Genomic DNA, 13,653 nt, shown 5'->3' with positions numbered 1-13,653 from the left:
CTGGAGCATCGGAGGCTGGGGGGTGACCTTATAGAGGTTTACAAAATTGAGGGGCATGGATAGGATAAATAGGCAAAGTCTTTTCCCTGGGGTGGGGGAGTCCAGAACTAGAGGGCATAGGTTTAGGGTGAGAGGGGAAAGATATAAAAGAGACCTAAGGGTCAATTCTTGCACGCAGAGAGTGGTACGTGTATGGAATGAGCTGCCAGAGGATGTGGCGGAGGCTGGTACAATTGCAACATTTAAGAGGCATTTGGATGGGTATATGAATAGGAAGCATTTGGAGGGATATGGGCCACGTGCTGGCAGGTGGGACTAGATTGGGTTGGCATAACTGGTCGGCATAGACGGGTTGGAACAAAGGGTCTGTTTCCATGCTGTACATCTCTATGACTCTAATCCAGAGCATGTATTTCATGATCGAATGGTGAAGCAGACTCAGTAGGCTGAATGGCCTAATTCTGCTGTTATATCTTAAGATTTTAATTGTACTGAGGTTAATACTACTTCAGTGAAATGTGAGTGGATGTAAATATTCCAACTTCCAGTAGGAATTTCTGGGAAACAAGGAAACATGGGATGGGGGTTGGGTAGAAAGGAAAGTGCTCTTTAGCAAATTGAAATGTCTCTAAGTGTTTGATAAACTTAATTACTCTCCATGTACGATTTTTAACGTTCTGTACAGGTTAGAGTAATTGTTGTTATCAGAACAGTTTTTCACTAAATGTGACAGATTTTAAGTGACAGTGAGTGATACTAAATTAGCGAGGATACAAACTATTAGTGCCATTAAAGTTAAAGCTGATTTTTAAACTAATTTACAACAGGCAGCATTTTTAAAAGTATTATAATGTCCTTCATGAAGTCAGTTTGGAAATTTTAAATAGGAAAACAATTAAGATTTTTAACAACAGCTAAGTTATACAGGTGTATATGTATTTTCTTAAAATATCTGAGTTGTGTGGGTCAGAGAGGATGGCAACTTCCAGTTCTCTGTCTCTCTCTCTGGGAGGAACAGGGGATCTGCACCCTTTACAAAGGCCATTCAGTCTGCCGAACACTACTTTTTGCTGATGGTGAAAGTTGTACATTTATATCGCTCAGCCAACCATTGAATGTCTCAGGATAGAGTGAATTGACAGGGGTCTCGGCTAATTTCTTTGTTCGTTCTGCTCCTTTTGACATCTCTTACTGGTGCCCAGAATGTGGGAAACAGAGGGAAAAAGCAAAACTTAGGCAGGACCTAGTCAAATCAGTTACTCAACAGTGAATTGTGCTGTGTATAGTGGGATTGGTGTATGGCTTTGACTTGGCTGTCTTGCATTCTTTTTGCAATCATTTCCAATGGTGTTGTTTGTTCTCTGAAGTTTTTCTCCATTTTGCTACTTTTATTCAGAGCCTTTGGTAGTTTTGAAAGGTCCTCTGAAATCTGTTGATATGGAGATGAATGCAGTGAACTGAGATAAAGCTTTTGGTTTCATTCACTCGGACATGGGCATCACTGGCTGGCCAGCATTTATTGTCCGCCCCTCGTGGCCTTTGAACTGAGTGCCTTGCTAGGCCATTTCAGAGGGAAGTTGAGAGTCAACCATATTGCTGACAGTCTGGAGTTACATGTAGGCCTGACCAGGTGAGGATGGCAGATTTCTTTCCCTTAAGGACATTAGTGAAGCAGATGGGTTTTTCCGACAATTGACAGTGGTTTTGCGGTCATCAGTAGATTTTTAAATCCAGATTATTATTGAATTAAAATTTCACCATCTGCCATGGCGGGATTTGAACCTGGATCTCCAGTACGTTAGCTGACTTTCTGGATTAATGGCCTAACGATAATACCAGTAGGCCACCCCCTCCAAGCTTTGGACTGGGGGGAGGGGTGTAGCACTGGGGTTTCCAGAGTATTGTTGGCTCTAAGAGTAATCAAGAGGTACCTAGGTAAAGAAAAACTTTGTATTAATTTAACTCCTTATCACATCTCAAACATCATACAGATTTAGATATACTGTATATCATTGAGCGAGTAAACACAACATCCACTTCACTTGCAGTAGAGCCACATAAATAACAACCAACTTAAATGAAGCTTTTGTCTTGGTGGATGAAGAATGTATAAAATTGAGGGGCAGGATAGGCAGGAAGGAACTTGTTGAAGGAACTTCCTGAAGAAGGGCTTATGCCCGAAACGTCGATTCTCCTGTTCCCTGGATGCTGCCTGACCTGTTGCGCTTTTCCAGCAACACATTTTCAGCTCTGATCTCCAGCATCTGCAGACCTCACTTTCTCCTCCAGGAAGGAACTTGTTGCCTTGGTGGAGAGATCATTGACCAGAGGAACACTGACTTAAACTAAGGAATGGAAGGTTCAGAGAAGCTGTGAGGGAAATGTTTTCACTTAGAAGGTGCTGGGAATCTATAACTCACTGCTTGTAAGGATTCGTAGAGACAGAAACACTCAATATTTAAGAAATATTTAGAGTGCACTCGTGATGCCAAGGCTGTGATGGTCAAGTGCTGGAAAATGGGATTAGAATAGTTAGGTGGCTCTTTTTGACCAGTGTGGATGTGAAGGACCTCCTTCTGTGCTGTAGGTCTCTATGGCTCTATGGAGAAGTGTTGCTCATGACACAGGAAGAACTCTCTGCTCAACTGCAAACTGTGTCATGAGATCCTTGTGCCAATTTGGAACATTCTGTAGCGCCTTAGCTTGACCTTTGATCCGAAGGAGGACTTCTCTCCCAATATAACGTCGCCTTAGTGCGACATGGAAAGACGAGTCGGGATTGTGTACCGAAGCAGTTTAACCCGGTGACCTTTCTCAGTGAGGGTGCGAGTGCTGTGATCATCTGAGCCTGAAGTGAAGCTTGCCATTTGTATGGAGAGTCTGAGGTTGATGAGCACAAAACAGTTCTTGGAATGTGGGCAAGGAGCAAAAGCTTCTGCTGCCAAATCTATCCTGCACTGCACAGACGATGCACACACATCCAGCCTTTGAAGATGAAGTCCCATGTTATAAGTAGGAAGGTGACAAAAAGTCACACAGTGGGAGGCAGGTGGAGAGCAAAATAGGAGTGTAAAGACTTTTTTCAAAGTTAAATACCTTGATAACCAAAGGAAATAAAAATGACAGTTCTTTTCTTTCAGCTGTTGAAAGCTGTGCGATGAGAGAGAGTTACATATGCATTCTCAATTGGAACTGGACATTTAAAAGTCCAATAATCACAAATAAACCTTAAAGGAATGTCAGCAGGAACTGGAGTGTAGAGTGGGTTGTAAGGGTGTTTTACACTGTCTTGAGTCCCCGTGTCTCCGATTCCCCAGACATTTAAGTTTCCATTTTTCCTGGTATAACCTTTTTTTTTATTGCTTTGTGTAACTGATTCTCATACTTGCAGAACTGTGTGATCAAGCATCCCAGCTATTCACTCGTTGATTGCCATGGCAACAGAAAATGAAAGTGTGCAGATTGCTATGCTACTCACTTGGCCGTGTGCCACATTCTCTCCCCTGCCCTGCTTCTGTAATGTCTTTCCCAGTATATATGCCTAAAATTTTCATCTCCATGGCTACAAAGCTGGCTCGTTTTCACCCCCATTGTCAAGTATTATAAATTGAGAGGTTTGGGAACTTTAAATGGCTGGGTTTGATTACCGGCTGGAAGGTATTCAGCGCAAACCCTTCAACAGTAATTCTTTTGCCTTGTTGACTGAACTGGTGAATAGAGCACTTCATAACATTAAAGAGCGGGTATGTCTGAATCCAACTGGCAAATCTCATGTTATATCCCCTGTTATATGTAGGAAAAAGATGGTAGCATGGTTCCCCTTTTTACCAACCTCTCAACTAATTTAAATGGGTTATAATGACCACAGTTAAACTTAAGAGTTCATAGAGATGTACAGCATGGAAACAGACCCCTCGGTCCAACCCGTCCATGCCGACCAGATATCCCAACCCAATCTAGTCCCACCTGCCAGCACCCGGCCCATATCCCTCCAAACCCTTCCTATTCGTAAACCCATTCAAGTGGCTCTTAAATGTTGTCATTGTACCAGCCTCCACCACTTCCTCTGGCAGCTCATTCCATACATTCCATTCACCCTCTGCATGAAAAAGTTGCCCCTTAGGTCTCTTGAATATCTTTCCCCTTCACCCTAAACCTAAGCCCTCTAGTTCTGGACTCCCCAACCCCAGGGAAAAGACTCTGCCTATTAGCATGGGTAGACGATTGGCTAACTAATAAAAGGAGACAGAGATGGGCTAAGGGAGGCATTTTTATAGGATGACAACCTGTATTTAAGTGGAGTACCACAGGGATCAGTGCAAGGGGCAAAGAAATGTGCAATATATAAGAATGACTTGAATGATAGAAATGAATGTACTGTCGCCAAATTTGTGGATGACACAAAACTAGGAAACCAGGTGATGAGTTTGACACAAAAAGTGTGTAGTTGGATATAGACAGGTTAAGTGATTAGGCAAAAACTTAATAGATGGAATATAATATAGCAAAATGTGAGATTATATATGTTAGCAGGAAGAATAGGGGAACTGAATATTATTTCAATGGATAAATGCTGCACATAGCAACAGCCCAAAGATCTGGGGGCTCCATCTTCATGAATCAGAAAAAGCTAGCATACAGGTTCACTGGGTAATAGAGAAGACAAAGGGACTGGCCTTTAATTCACAGGGAATGAAGTATAAAATCAAGGAGGCCTTGCTAAAACTACACAAGGCCCACTGGTCAGAGCAGAGCTTTGTGACCCTTCTCGAAGGAAAAATATGCTGGTATTGAAGACAGTCTTGACAAGATTATTTTAGGTTGATTTCAGGTGTTGAGGGATTTCCTATGGGGAGTGGTCAAGTAGGTTGAGCTTGTACTCCTTTTGAGTTTAGAATGAGAGATGACCTTATTGAAACATTCTATATTCGAGAGGGTTTGACAGAGTTGACATGATGGAATTGATTCCCATTGTGGGAGAGTCTCGGACCAGAAGGCATAATTTACGAGTAAAGGGTCATCCATTTAAAACAGATGAAGTAGAATTTCTTCTCTAGGGGGTAGTGGACCTGTAGAATTCTTTACCACAGAAAGCTGTGGAGGCTGGGTCATTAGATATATTCAAGGTTGAATAAGCAGATTTTTAATCAGTAAAGGAATCGGAGTTTATGGGAATAAGGCAGGGAAATAGAATTGAGGGTTTTCAGATCAGCCATGATCTCATTGGCAGAACCAACCTGTTGGTTGAAAAGACCAATTTCTCATACATCTTATGGTCTAAAGAGTAAGGGTCTAGCCCCTTTAGTGCAGTGAGTCTCAAGAGCAGAACCAACAGTTTTGTTTGTAAGTTTCAAAAAAAAAACAAATGTTTGTTTTCTCATCGCCCAAATGTAAATGCAACAACACCCTCCTATGCGCACACAAGAAAAGTTGATTACAGAAAGGGTAACATGCACTTAAATTGCTAAAGGGTTCACAAAGTCACCAATACTCCTGTTTATTTGAGACAGAAGCTGGAAATATTGCAGAGCTGATCATTTTCTTCAGGGAACCATGAAGAAATAAAGGTTGGAAGTTTTTGAGTTTGAATTCACAGTGGCTTACATGTTGCAAGTGCAGAGTCCTGCCTTGCTGGAATTAAAATAGTAGTTGAGCCCTTGTAGCAAAGATCTGACTTGGATCTGCAAATAACTCGATGAAAGTCTCGCTCCACTTCTTAACTTTGTGGATTCTCAGAATGGTTCTTCCTTTGTTGTGCAGGATCTCTTTCCTCTGGTCTGTTTGTCTCCAAGACTGACGCTGTGAAGCTGCTCTCAAATGTGTGTAAATAAATGTTCCTTATTGCAAACTGGTTTCTGTTAGGTGACTGGAGTATCAATGCTCCTGTTTCTGTAAGAATGGTTCCGACATGTTTAGTATTGAGATACAGTGGGTTTACATCTGTCCATTTGGATCTCCTTGTGATAGAAAGAATGATTTCTCTTCATACCCATTCCGTGAAGTTTCATTCCGTAGGCACTATGTCTGTTTAGTCTTTGTGTATCTAAGCATTCAGACAGTAGAAGCTTCACATCTGAAAGGGAGACCTGTTACAATTTTGACTGAAAGCAAAGAAATGCTGGAAATCATAGCGAGTCAGGCAGCATCCATGGAGAGAGAGCAAGCTAATGTTTCGTGTCTAGATGATTCTTCACAGTGGGTCAGGCAGAATTTGTGGAAAGAGAAACTGAGTTAACCTTAACTAGAGTTAAATAAGGTCCTTCTTCAGGACTGTATTTAATATTGTCTTTATTTCTGATCTCATCTGCAATATTTTGCTTTTTCTTTCAGTAAACATTGATAAAGTTCAAAAATGCTGTTTATTTACATGTTCAATGTTGAACAGAAAGGCAAGTTTCTCCCAGCTTTGGGCAGGTCTTTGTACATTGGCAAACAAGGAGGGAGGTTAGCCAACAACGTTGACTGCATCTTATTAGTTTGCAGATTGCCCATTTTCCCTTGTTTTAAAAGGGAAAAAAAACTATGTTGTCATGCATTTACAGTACAACACGTTTATTAAGGAGACCTGGATCAAGGGTGTTGGCAACCATGGAAACCTTGGGTGAATTGATATCCTCCTGTACGCCTAACAAAGGCCCAGTCAGTGGGGGGATAAAGAAGGATTTAAAAATGTTCCAAAGGCAGTGTTTTAATATTAGGCTTTCTGTCACCAGGTGCTTACCATCCGTCCCATGAGAAGATGTTGAAGTTTTACAGTTACTACAAGCAGGCAACTGTAGGCCCATGTAGTATTAGCAGGCCTGGCTTCTGGGATCCTATTGGACGTGTAAAATGGTAACCTTTAAATTCTATTATATGCTTAAAGTGGGCGTGAAGGTAGTAAAATATTTGTTGCTGGAGACATTAACTTACTCTATTTAATATGGAGACTCTGTCAATAATCCCAGCCATTAACATTTTATTGTACTTTTTGTAAGCTATGGAAAATCACGGAAGGTACAAACATTTAAACAGATGGGTTTTACTGAACAATCATGAGCCTTCCCATTACAAATTTGCGTATACCTGTTATTAAAAGTGCCTCTCTTTAGTAAATTACAAAAAGTCATGAATTTAATGTCCTCCAATCAGTGTTATTTTTAATGTTGCAAAATAATATTCACTGATGACACAGTTAAGAATATTAAGTTGGAAGCTATCCTTAATCTGTTATGGGTAAATATGCTTTGGAGTTGGCCAGATGTCTGATGTGCATGGGAACCAGTCAACTGCCTGAAGCAAGCCACTGAGAAATCGCCACCTGTAAAATTTGCAAATACAAATTACACACTGTCTCTCCACAAGGCACATCCCATTTAACCAAATCAAGACACTTTAAATGCTGGCTGGCAAACTCGAGGCCTGGTTAATTGCTTACATTTCATTATATGGGATATTTCAACCCATTAGATCTGTTTCAGGACAATGTGTAAACTTGTAAGTTGTAAGAGAGCTACCTAATCCATTTAATCTCTTAAAGAAAAGGCCTAAACTGTTTCTGCAGACCCAGGCCCAAAATCAAGTCAAGGATTCTTGTTCTGAAGAATATTTGTCTAACCTGGCATTCTTCGTTATTCATCCTTGACTTGGCTCCATTCCTTCGAGAAAGTGAGGACTGCAGATGCTGGAGATCAGAGTCGAGAGTATCATTTGGCTCCATACCTTAACATGACAACCTAATTTCTTTGCCATCTGAAGTAAAACTGGTCATGTTTGTTTTGAACTCAATGAAGATTCACATGTGATCTTTGAATTGACTTCCAACATGAAAGAGTAAATCATGAAAGTTTAGTTCTCACTGACCAGCTGCAGAAAAAAATATCAATCCCTAACCCATCATTGGCTGAATATTTAGTGGCAGAATATGGCTCAACATATGTTAATAGCTGATGAAGGGCTCCTGCCCAAAACATCGATTTTCCTGCTTGTTGGATGCTCCCTGAACTGCTGTGCTTTTCCAGCACCACTCTAATCTTGACTCTAATCAGCAGTCCTCACTTTCGCCTATATATTAAGAGCTGTGGATCCTCCTTAGCTGAAACCACATGCCTGCACGGAGATGGTTGGACCACAGGATCAGCACATTTCACTCATCTGATGAAAAGGGAGAGTTGAGAACTGAATTCTTCTCTTCCACAACTTAGGAAACATAACAGAACCACAGCTTTAAATTTTTTTTTGATTCATGAAGTGCTGTTTTGTATTCCAACTTGTGTTTCCAGAAACTTGCAAGCCAAAAAAACTTTGAGCAGAAAGTTAAGGGAAAACGCCCAACTGAAGGGGTGTGCCATGAGAAGCTGCACTTATAACCCGCCAGCACCTGTACCCTATTCTGAGTTGGTCCAGGAGGTAGGCTTCTTCACTAGACATCATCAGTAAACTCTGCCTCCTGCCAATTTCCCTTGTGCTTCGGGGGTCCTGACACATGTTTACTGATAAATGCTCACAAGAGTGGACTGAAACATCCATCTGCAAATAATCCATCCTCTACATCTATTCTTTGTTTCCTGGTTCATTTCAAAAACCATGTTTTTTCCCAACTTGTAAGCTTTAGGAAACTGAACACTAATTGCACACTCTATATTACAGTGTCTGTTTTTATAATCAGCCATCCAAATTCACATAGTCATTACAGCACAGAAAGAGACGCTTTGGTCCAACCAATCCATGCCGAACAAAATCCCAAACAAAACTGGTCCCACCTGCCCATTCCTGGCTCATATCTGACCAACATCTTATCTATTCATGTATCCATCCAAATGTCTTTTAAATATTGTAATTGTACTCATATCCATCACTTCCTCAGGCAGTTCATTCCATACGCAAACCACCCTCCATGTGTTTTTAAAAAAAAAAAGCCCCTCACGGTATTTTTTTAAATCTCTCTCTTCTCACCTTAAAAAATATGCCCCTTGAAAATGCCTATCCTAGGGAAATGACACCTGTCATTAACTCTATCTTTCCCCTTCATGATTTTATAAACTTCTATAAGGTCACCTCTTAACTTCCTATGCTCCAGTGAAACTAACCCAGCTTATCCAGCCTTCCTTTTATAACTTGACTCAACACTGAAAATGCATGTTCCCTCAATTATATTGTCCATAAATGTCATACGAATTGGGTTTTCACAACAAGTTCTAAAACTGTGTATATCCTGTTAACCTCTATGCTGTGATTGGGTTGAAAAATATTATAGGAGAAAGTAAGGACTGCAGACGCTGGCAATCAGAGTTGAAACGTGTGGTGCTGGAAAAGCATAGCAGGTCGGACAACATCCGAGGAGCAGGAGAGTCGCTGTTTCGAGCATGAGGGCTTCATCAGGAATGTTGGTGGGTGCCCAAGGGGGCTGAGAGATAAATGAGAGAGGTGTGGGGCTGAGGGGAAGGTAGCTGGGAATGTGATAGATACACGAAGGTGGGGGGTGATGGTGATAGGTCGGAAAGGAGGGTGGAGTGGATAGGTGGGAAGGGCGATGAACAGGTAGGACGGTTCAAGAGGGCGGTGCTGAGTTGGAAGGTTGGATCTGGGATAAGGTGGGGGCGGGGAAATGAGGAAACTGGTGAAACCAACATTGATCCCATGTGGTTGGAGGGTCCCAAGGGGGAAGATGAGGCGTTCCTGCTGCAGGCATCAGTTGGCTAGAGTTTGGCAGTAGAGGAGGCTAAGGACTTGCGTATCCTTGGCGGAGTGGGAGGGGCTGCAGGGAGGTGGGGTTAATTGGTGCAAGTGTCCAAGATATGTTCTCCCCAATATAGAGGAGACCACATTGAGAGCAACGGACACAGTAGATGATGTGTGTGGAAGTACAGGTAAATCTCTATCAGATGTGGAAGGATCCTTTGAGGCCTTGGACGGAGGTGAGGGGGGAGGTGAGAGCACAGATTTTGTACTACTTGGGTGGCAAGGGGAGGTGCTGTGAGTGGAGGGTGGGTTGATGGGGGCGGGGCTTGGTGGACCTAACAAGTGAGTTATGGAGGGAATGGTCTCTGCGGAACACAGATAGGAATGGGGAGGGAAATATATCCCTGGTGGTGGGGTCTGTTTGTAGATGGCGGAAATGGTGGAGAATGGTTATTTGTATCTGGAAGTCGGTGGGGTTGAAGATGAGGACCAGGGGAGTTCAATCCTTGTTGTAATTAGAGGAGTGGGGTTCAAGTGTGGAGGTGCAGCAAGTAGCAGAGATGTGAGGGAAGGCATCATCGACCACGTGGGAGGGGAAAATGCGGTCCTGGAAGAAGGAGGCCATCTGGGATATTCTAGGTGAAATTGGTCCTCCTGGGAGCAGATGCAGTGGAGGCGGAGGAGTTTGGAATAAGGGATAAAGTTTTTATAGGAGGCAGGGTAGAGGAGGTATAGTCCAGGTGACTGTGGGAGTCAGCGCATTTGAAGTGTATGTCCGTGTTGAGTCGGTCGCCAGAAATGGAAATGGAGATGGAGATGGAGATGGAGAGGTCCAGGAAGGGGAGGGAGGTGTCCGGAAAGGTCCATGTGAACTTGAGGTCAGGGTGGAACATGTTCGTGAAGTTGATAAACTGTTCGTGGGAGCATGAGATGGCGTCGATGCAGTCATAGAGATGAACATCACAGAAACAGATCCTTTGGTCCAATCCTCCCATGCTGACCAGATATTGTAACCTAATCTAGTCCTATTTGCCAGCACTTGGCCCCTATCCCTCTAAACAATTCCTGTTCATATACCCATCCAGATGCCTTTTAAATGTTGTAATTATACCAGCCTCCACCACTTCCTCTGGCAGCTCCCACACCACCCTTTGTGTGAAAAAGTTGCCCCATAGGTCCTTTTTAAAATTTTCCCCTCTCGTGCTAAACCTATGCCCTTTAGTTCTGGACTCCTGCACCCCAGGGAAAAAGCTTTGTCCATTTACCCTATCCATACCCCTCATTATTTTATAAACCTCTATCAGGTCACCTCTCAACCTCCAACGCTCCAGGGGAAACAACCCCAGTCTATTCAGCCTCTCTCTGTAGCTCAAATCCTCCAACCCTGGCAACATGCTTATAAATCTTTTCTGAACCCTTTCAAGTTTCACAAAATCCTTCCGATAGGAAGGAGACCAGAATTGCACGCAATATTCCAAAAGTGGCTTAACCAATATCCTGTATAACTGCAGCATGACCTCCTAAATCTGATACTCAATGTTGTGACCGATAAAGGAAAGCATACCAAACACCGGCTTCACTATCCTATCTACCTGCGACAGTACTTTCAAGGAGCTATAAACCTGTATTCCAAGGTCTCTGTTCAGCAACACTTCCTCGGACCTTTATCACTAAGTGTGTACATGCTGCTCTAATTTGTTTTTCCAAAATGCAGGACCTCACATTTATCTAAATTAAACTCCATCTGCCACTCCTCAGCTCAGTGGCCTATCTGATCAAAATCATCAATGTAGCGGAGGAAAGGGCGGGGAGTGGCACCAGTGTAACTGTGAAAGAAGGACTGTTCCAAAACCTCAATGAAGAGACAGGCATAATTGGCACCCATGAGTGCCCATGGCTACCCCTTTGATCTGTAGCAAGTGGGAAAACTTGAAGGAGAAACTCTTGAGGAGGAGGACCAGTTCAACCAATGGAATGAGTGTGTCATTGGAAGGGTACTGGCTGGGTCCGCAGGAGAATAAGAAACAGAGGGATTGGAAGCCTTCATCATGGCGGATGGATGTCCATGGCGAAGATGTAGCATTGAGGGCCAAGGAAATGAAAGTCATGGAGGAGGTGGAGGGCAAGAGTGGTGTCTCAAATGTATGTGGGGAGATCCTGGACCAAGGGAGACAGGATGGTATCAAGATATGAGGGGATATGTTCGGTGAGGCATGAGCAGGCTGAAACAATGGATTTCAGTTTTATGGATTTTAGGTAGAAGGTAGATTTGGGCACTGTGGGATTCCCAGATTGTGAGGTTGGAGACTGTGGATGGGAGATCTCCTGAGGTGATGAGGTTGTGGATGGACTAGGAGATGATGGTTTGGTGATGAGTGGTGAGGTCGTGGTTGAGGGGGCAGTACAGGGAGATGTCCAAGAGTTAGTGTCTGCCTTCAGTGGTGTAGAGGTCAGTGTGCCAAACTACCACAGCGCCCTCATCTGTCTGCTGGTTCGATAGTGAGGTTGGGGTTGGAGTGGAGGGCTGCGCTTTGTGAGGGTGAGAAGGGTGGACAAGTTGAGGCGGTCAGTGTAGTGTCAATGAAGAGAGCGAGGGTGTGTAACAAATGGCACGGGATGTCCAACACACTACATCCATTTGGACACCCCATGCCACTCTGTTACTGCCCTCGATCGCTTCATTTCCAACTGCCGCCACTACATTGACTGCCTCAACCTGTCTACCCCTGTTGCTCACTCCAACCTCTCATTCTTGCAATGCGCAGTCCTCCACTTCCTCCTTTCCAACCTCAACCTCGCCATTAAAGCAGAAGACAACCCTAAATCTATGCCCTCTAGTTCTGGACTCCCCCACCCCAGGAAAAAGACTTTGTCTATTTACCCTATCCATGTCCCTCATAATTTTGTAAACCCCTATTAGGTCACCCTTCAGCCTCCGACGCTCCAGGGAAAACAGCCCCAGCCTGTCCAACCTCTTCCTATAGCTCAAATCCTCCAGCCCTGGCAACATCCTTGTAAATCTTTTCTGAACCCTTTCAAGTTTCACAACATCTTTCCAATAGGAATGAAACCAGAATTATATGCAATATTCCAACAGTGGCCTAACCAATGTCCTGTACAGCCGAAACATGACCTCCCAATTCCAGTATTCAATACTCTTGACCAATAAAAGAAAGCATGCCAAACGCCGCCTTCACTATCCTATCTACCTGCAACTCCACTTTCAAGGAGCTATGAACCTGCACTCCAAGGTCTCTTTATTCAGCAACACTCTCCAGGACCTTACCATTAAGTGTATAAGTCCTGCTACGATTTGCTTTCCCAAAACGCAGCACCTTGCATTTATCTGAATTAAACTCCATCTGCCACTTCTCAGCCCATTGGCCCATCTGGTCAAAATCCTGTTGTAATCTGAGGTAACCTTCTTCACTGTCCACTACACCTCCAATTTTGGTGTCATCTGCAAACTTACTAACTGTACCTCTTAGGCTCGCATCCAAATCATTTATGTAAATGACAAAAAGTAGAGGGCCCAACACTGATCCTTGTGGCACTCCACTGGTCACAGGCCTCCAGTCTGAAAAACAACCCTCCACCACCACCCTCTGTCTACTACCTTTTGAGCCACTTCTGTATGGCTAGTTCTCCCTGTATTCCGTGAGATCTAACCTTGCTAATCAGTCTCCCATGGGGAACGTTGTCAAACGCATTACTGAAGTCCATATAGATCACATCTACCGCTCTGCCTTCATCAATCCTCTTTGTTACTTCTTCAGAAAACTCAATCAAGTTTGTGAGACATGATTTCCCATGCACAAAGCCATGCTGACTATCCCGAATCAGTCCTTGCCTTTCCAAATACATGTACATGCTGTCCCTCAGGATTCCCTCCAACAACTTGCCCAGCATCGACATCAGGCTCACTGGTCTGTAGTTCCCTGGCTCATCCTTACCACCCTTCTTAAACAGTGGCATCACGTTTGCCAACCTCCA

General features: G+C 43.4%; 1 protein-coding gene across 5 annotated transcripts in view; it reads left to right on the top strand.

Moving 5' to 3' along the window:
• Positions 1-13,653, top strand: part of acbd4 (acyl-CoA binding domain containing 4) — a 118,736-nt gene that overhangs the window by 22,788 nt on the left and 82,295 nt on the right. For 4 of the 5 annotated variants that reach the window (XM_043675059.2, XM_087977853.1, XM_043675060.2 and 1 more), the window contains exon 3: positions 6,714-6,834. The exons of the other annotated variant lie outside the window; for it this stretch is intronic. In XM_043675059.2, the coding sequence (XP_043530994.1) occupies positions 6,714-6,834 (121 nt within the window). The remainder of the gene's footprint in view (positions 1-6,713; positions 6,835-13,653) is intronic. 5 annotated transcript variants of the gene reach the window in all.

This window comes from Chiloscyllium plagiosum, unplaced genomic scaffold, assembly GCF_037043375.1.
Source record: "Chiloscyllium plagiosum isolate Xiang-an unplaced genomic scaffold, Cpla_swu_hap1 HiC_scaffold_32, whole genome shotgun sequence".
In the NCBI taxonomy this organism is placed as follows: domain Eukaryota; kingdom Metazoa; phylum Chordata; class Chondrichthyes; order Orectolobiformes; family Hemiscylliidae; genus Chiloscyllium; species Chiloscyllium plagiosum.
This window is presented reverse-complemented; position numbering and strand designations above follow the sequence as displayed.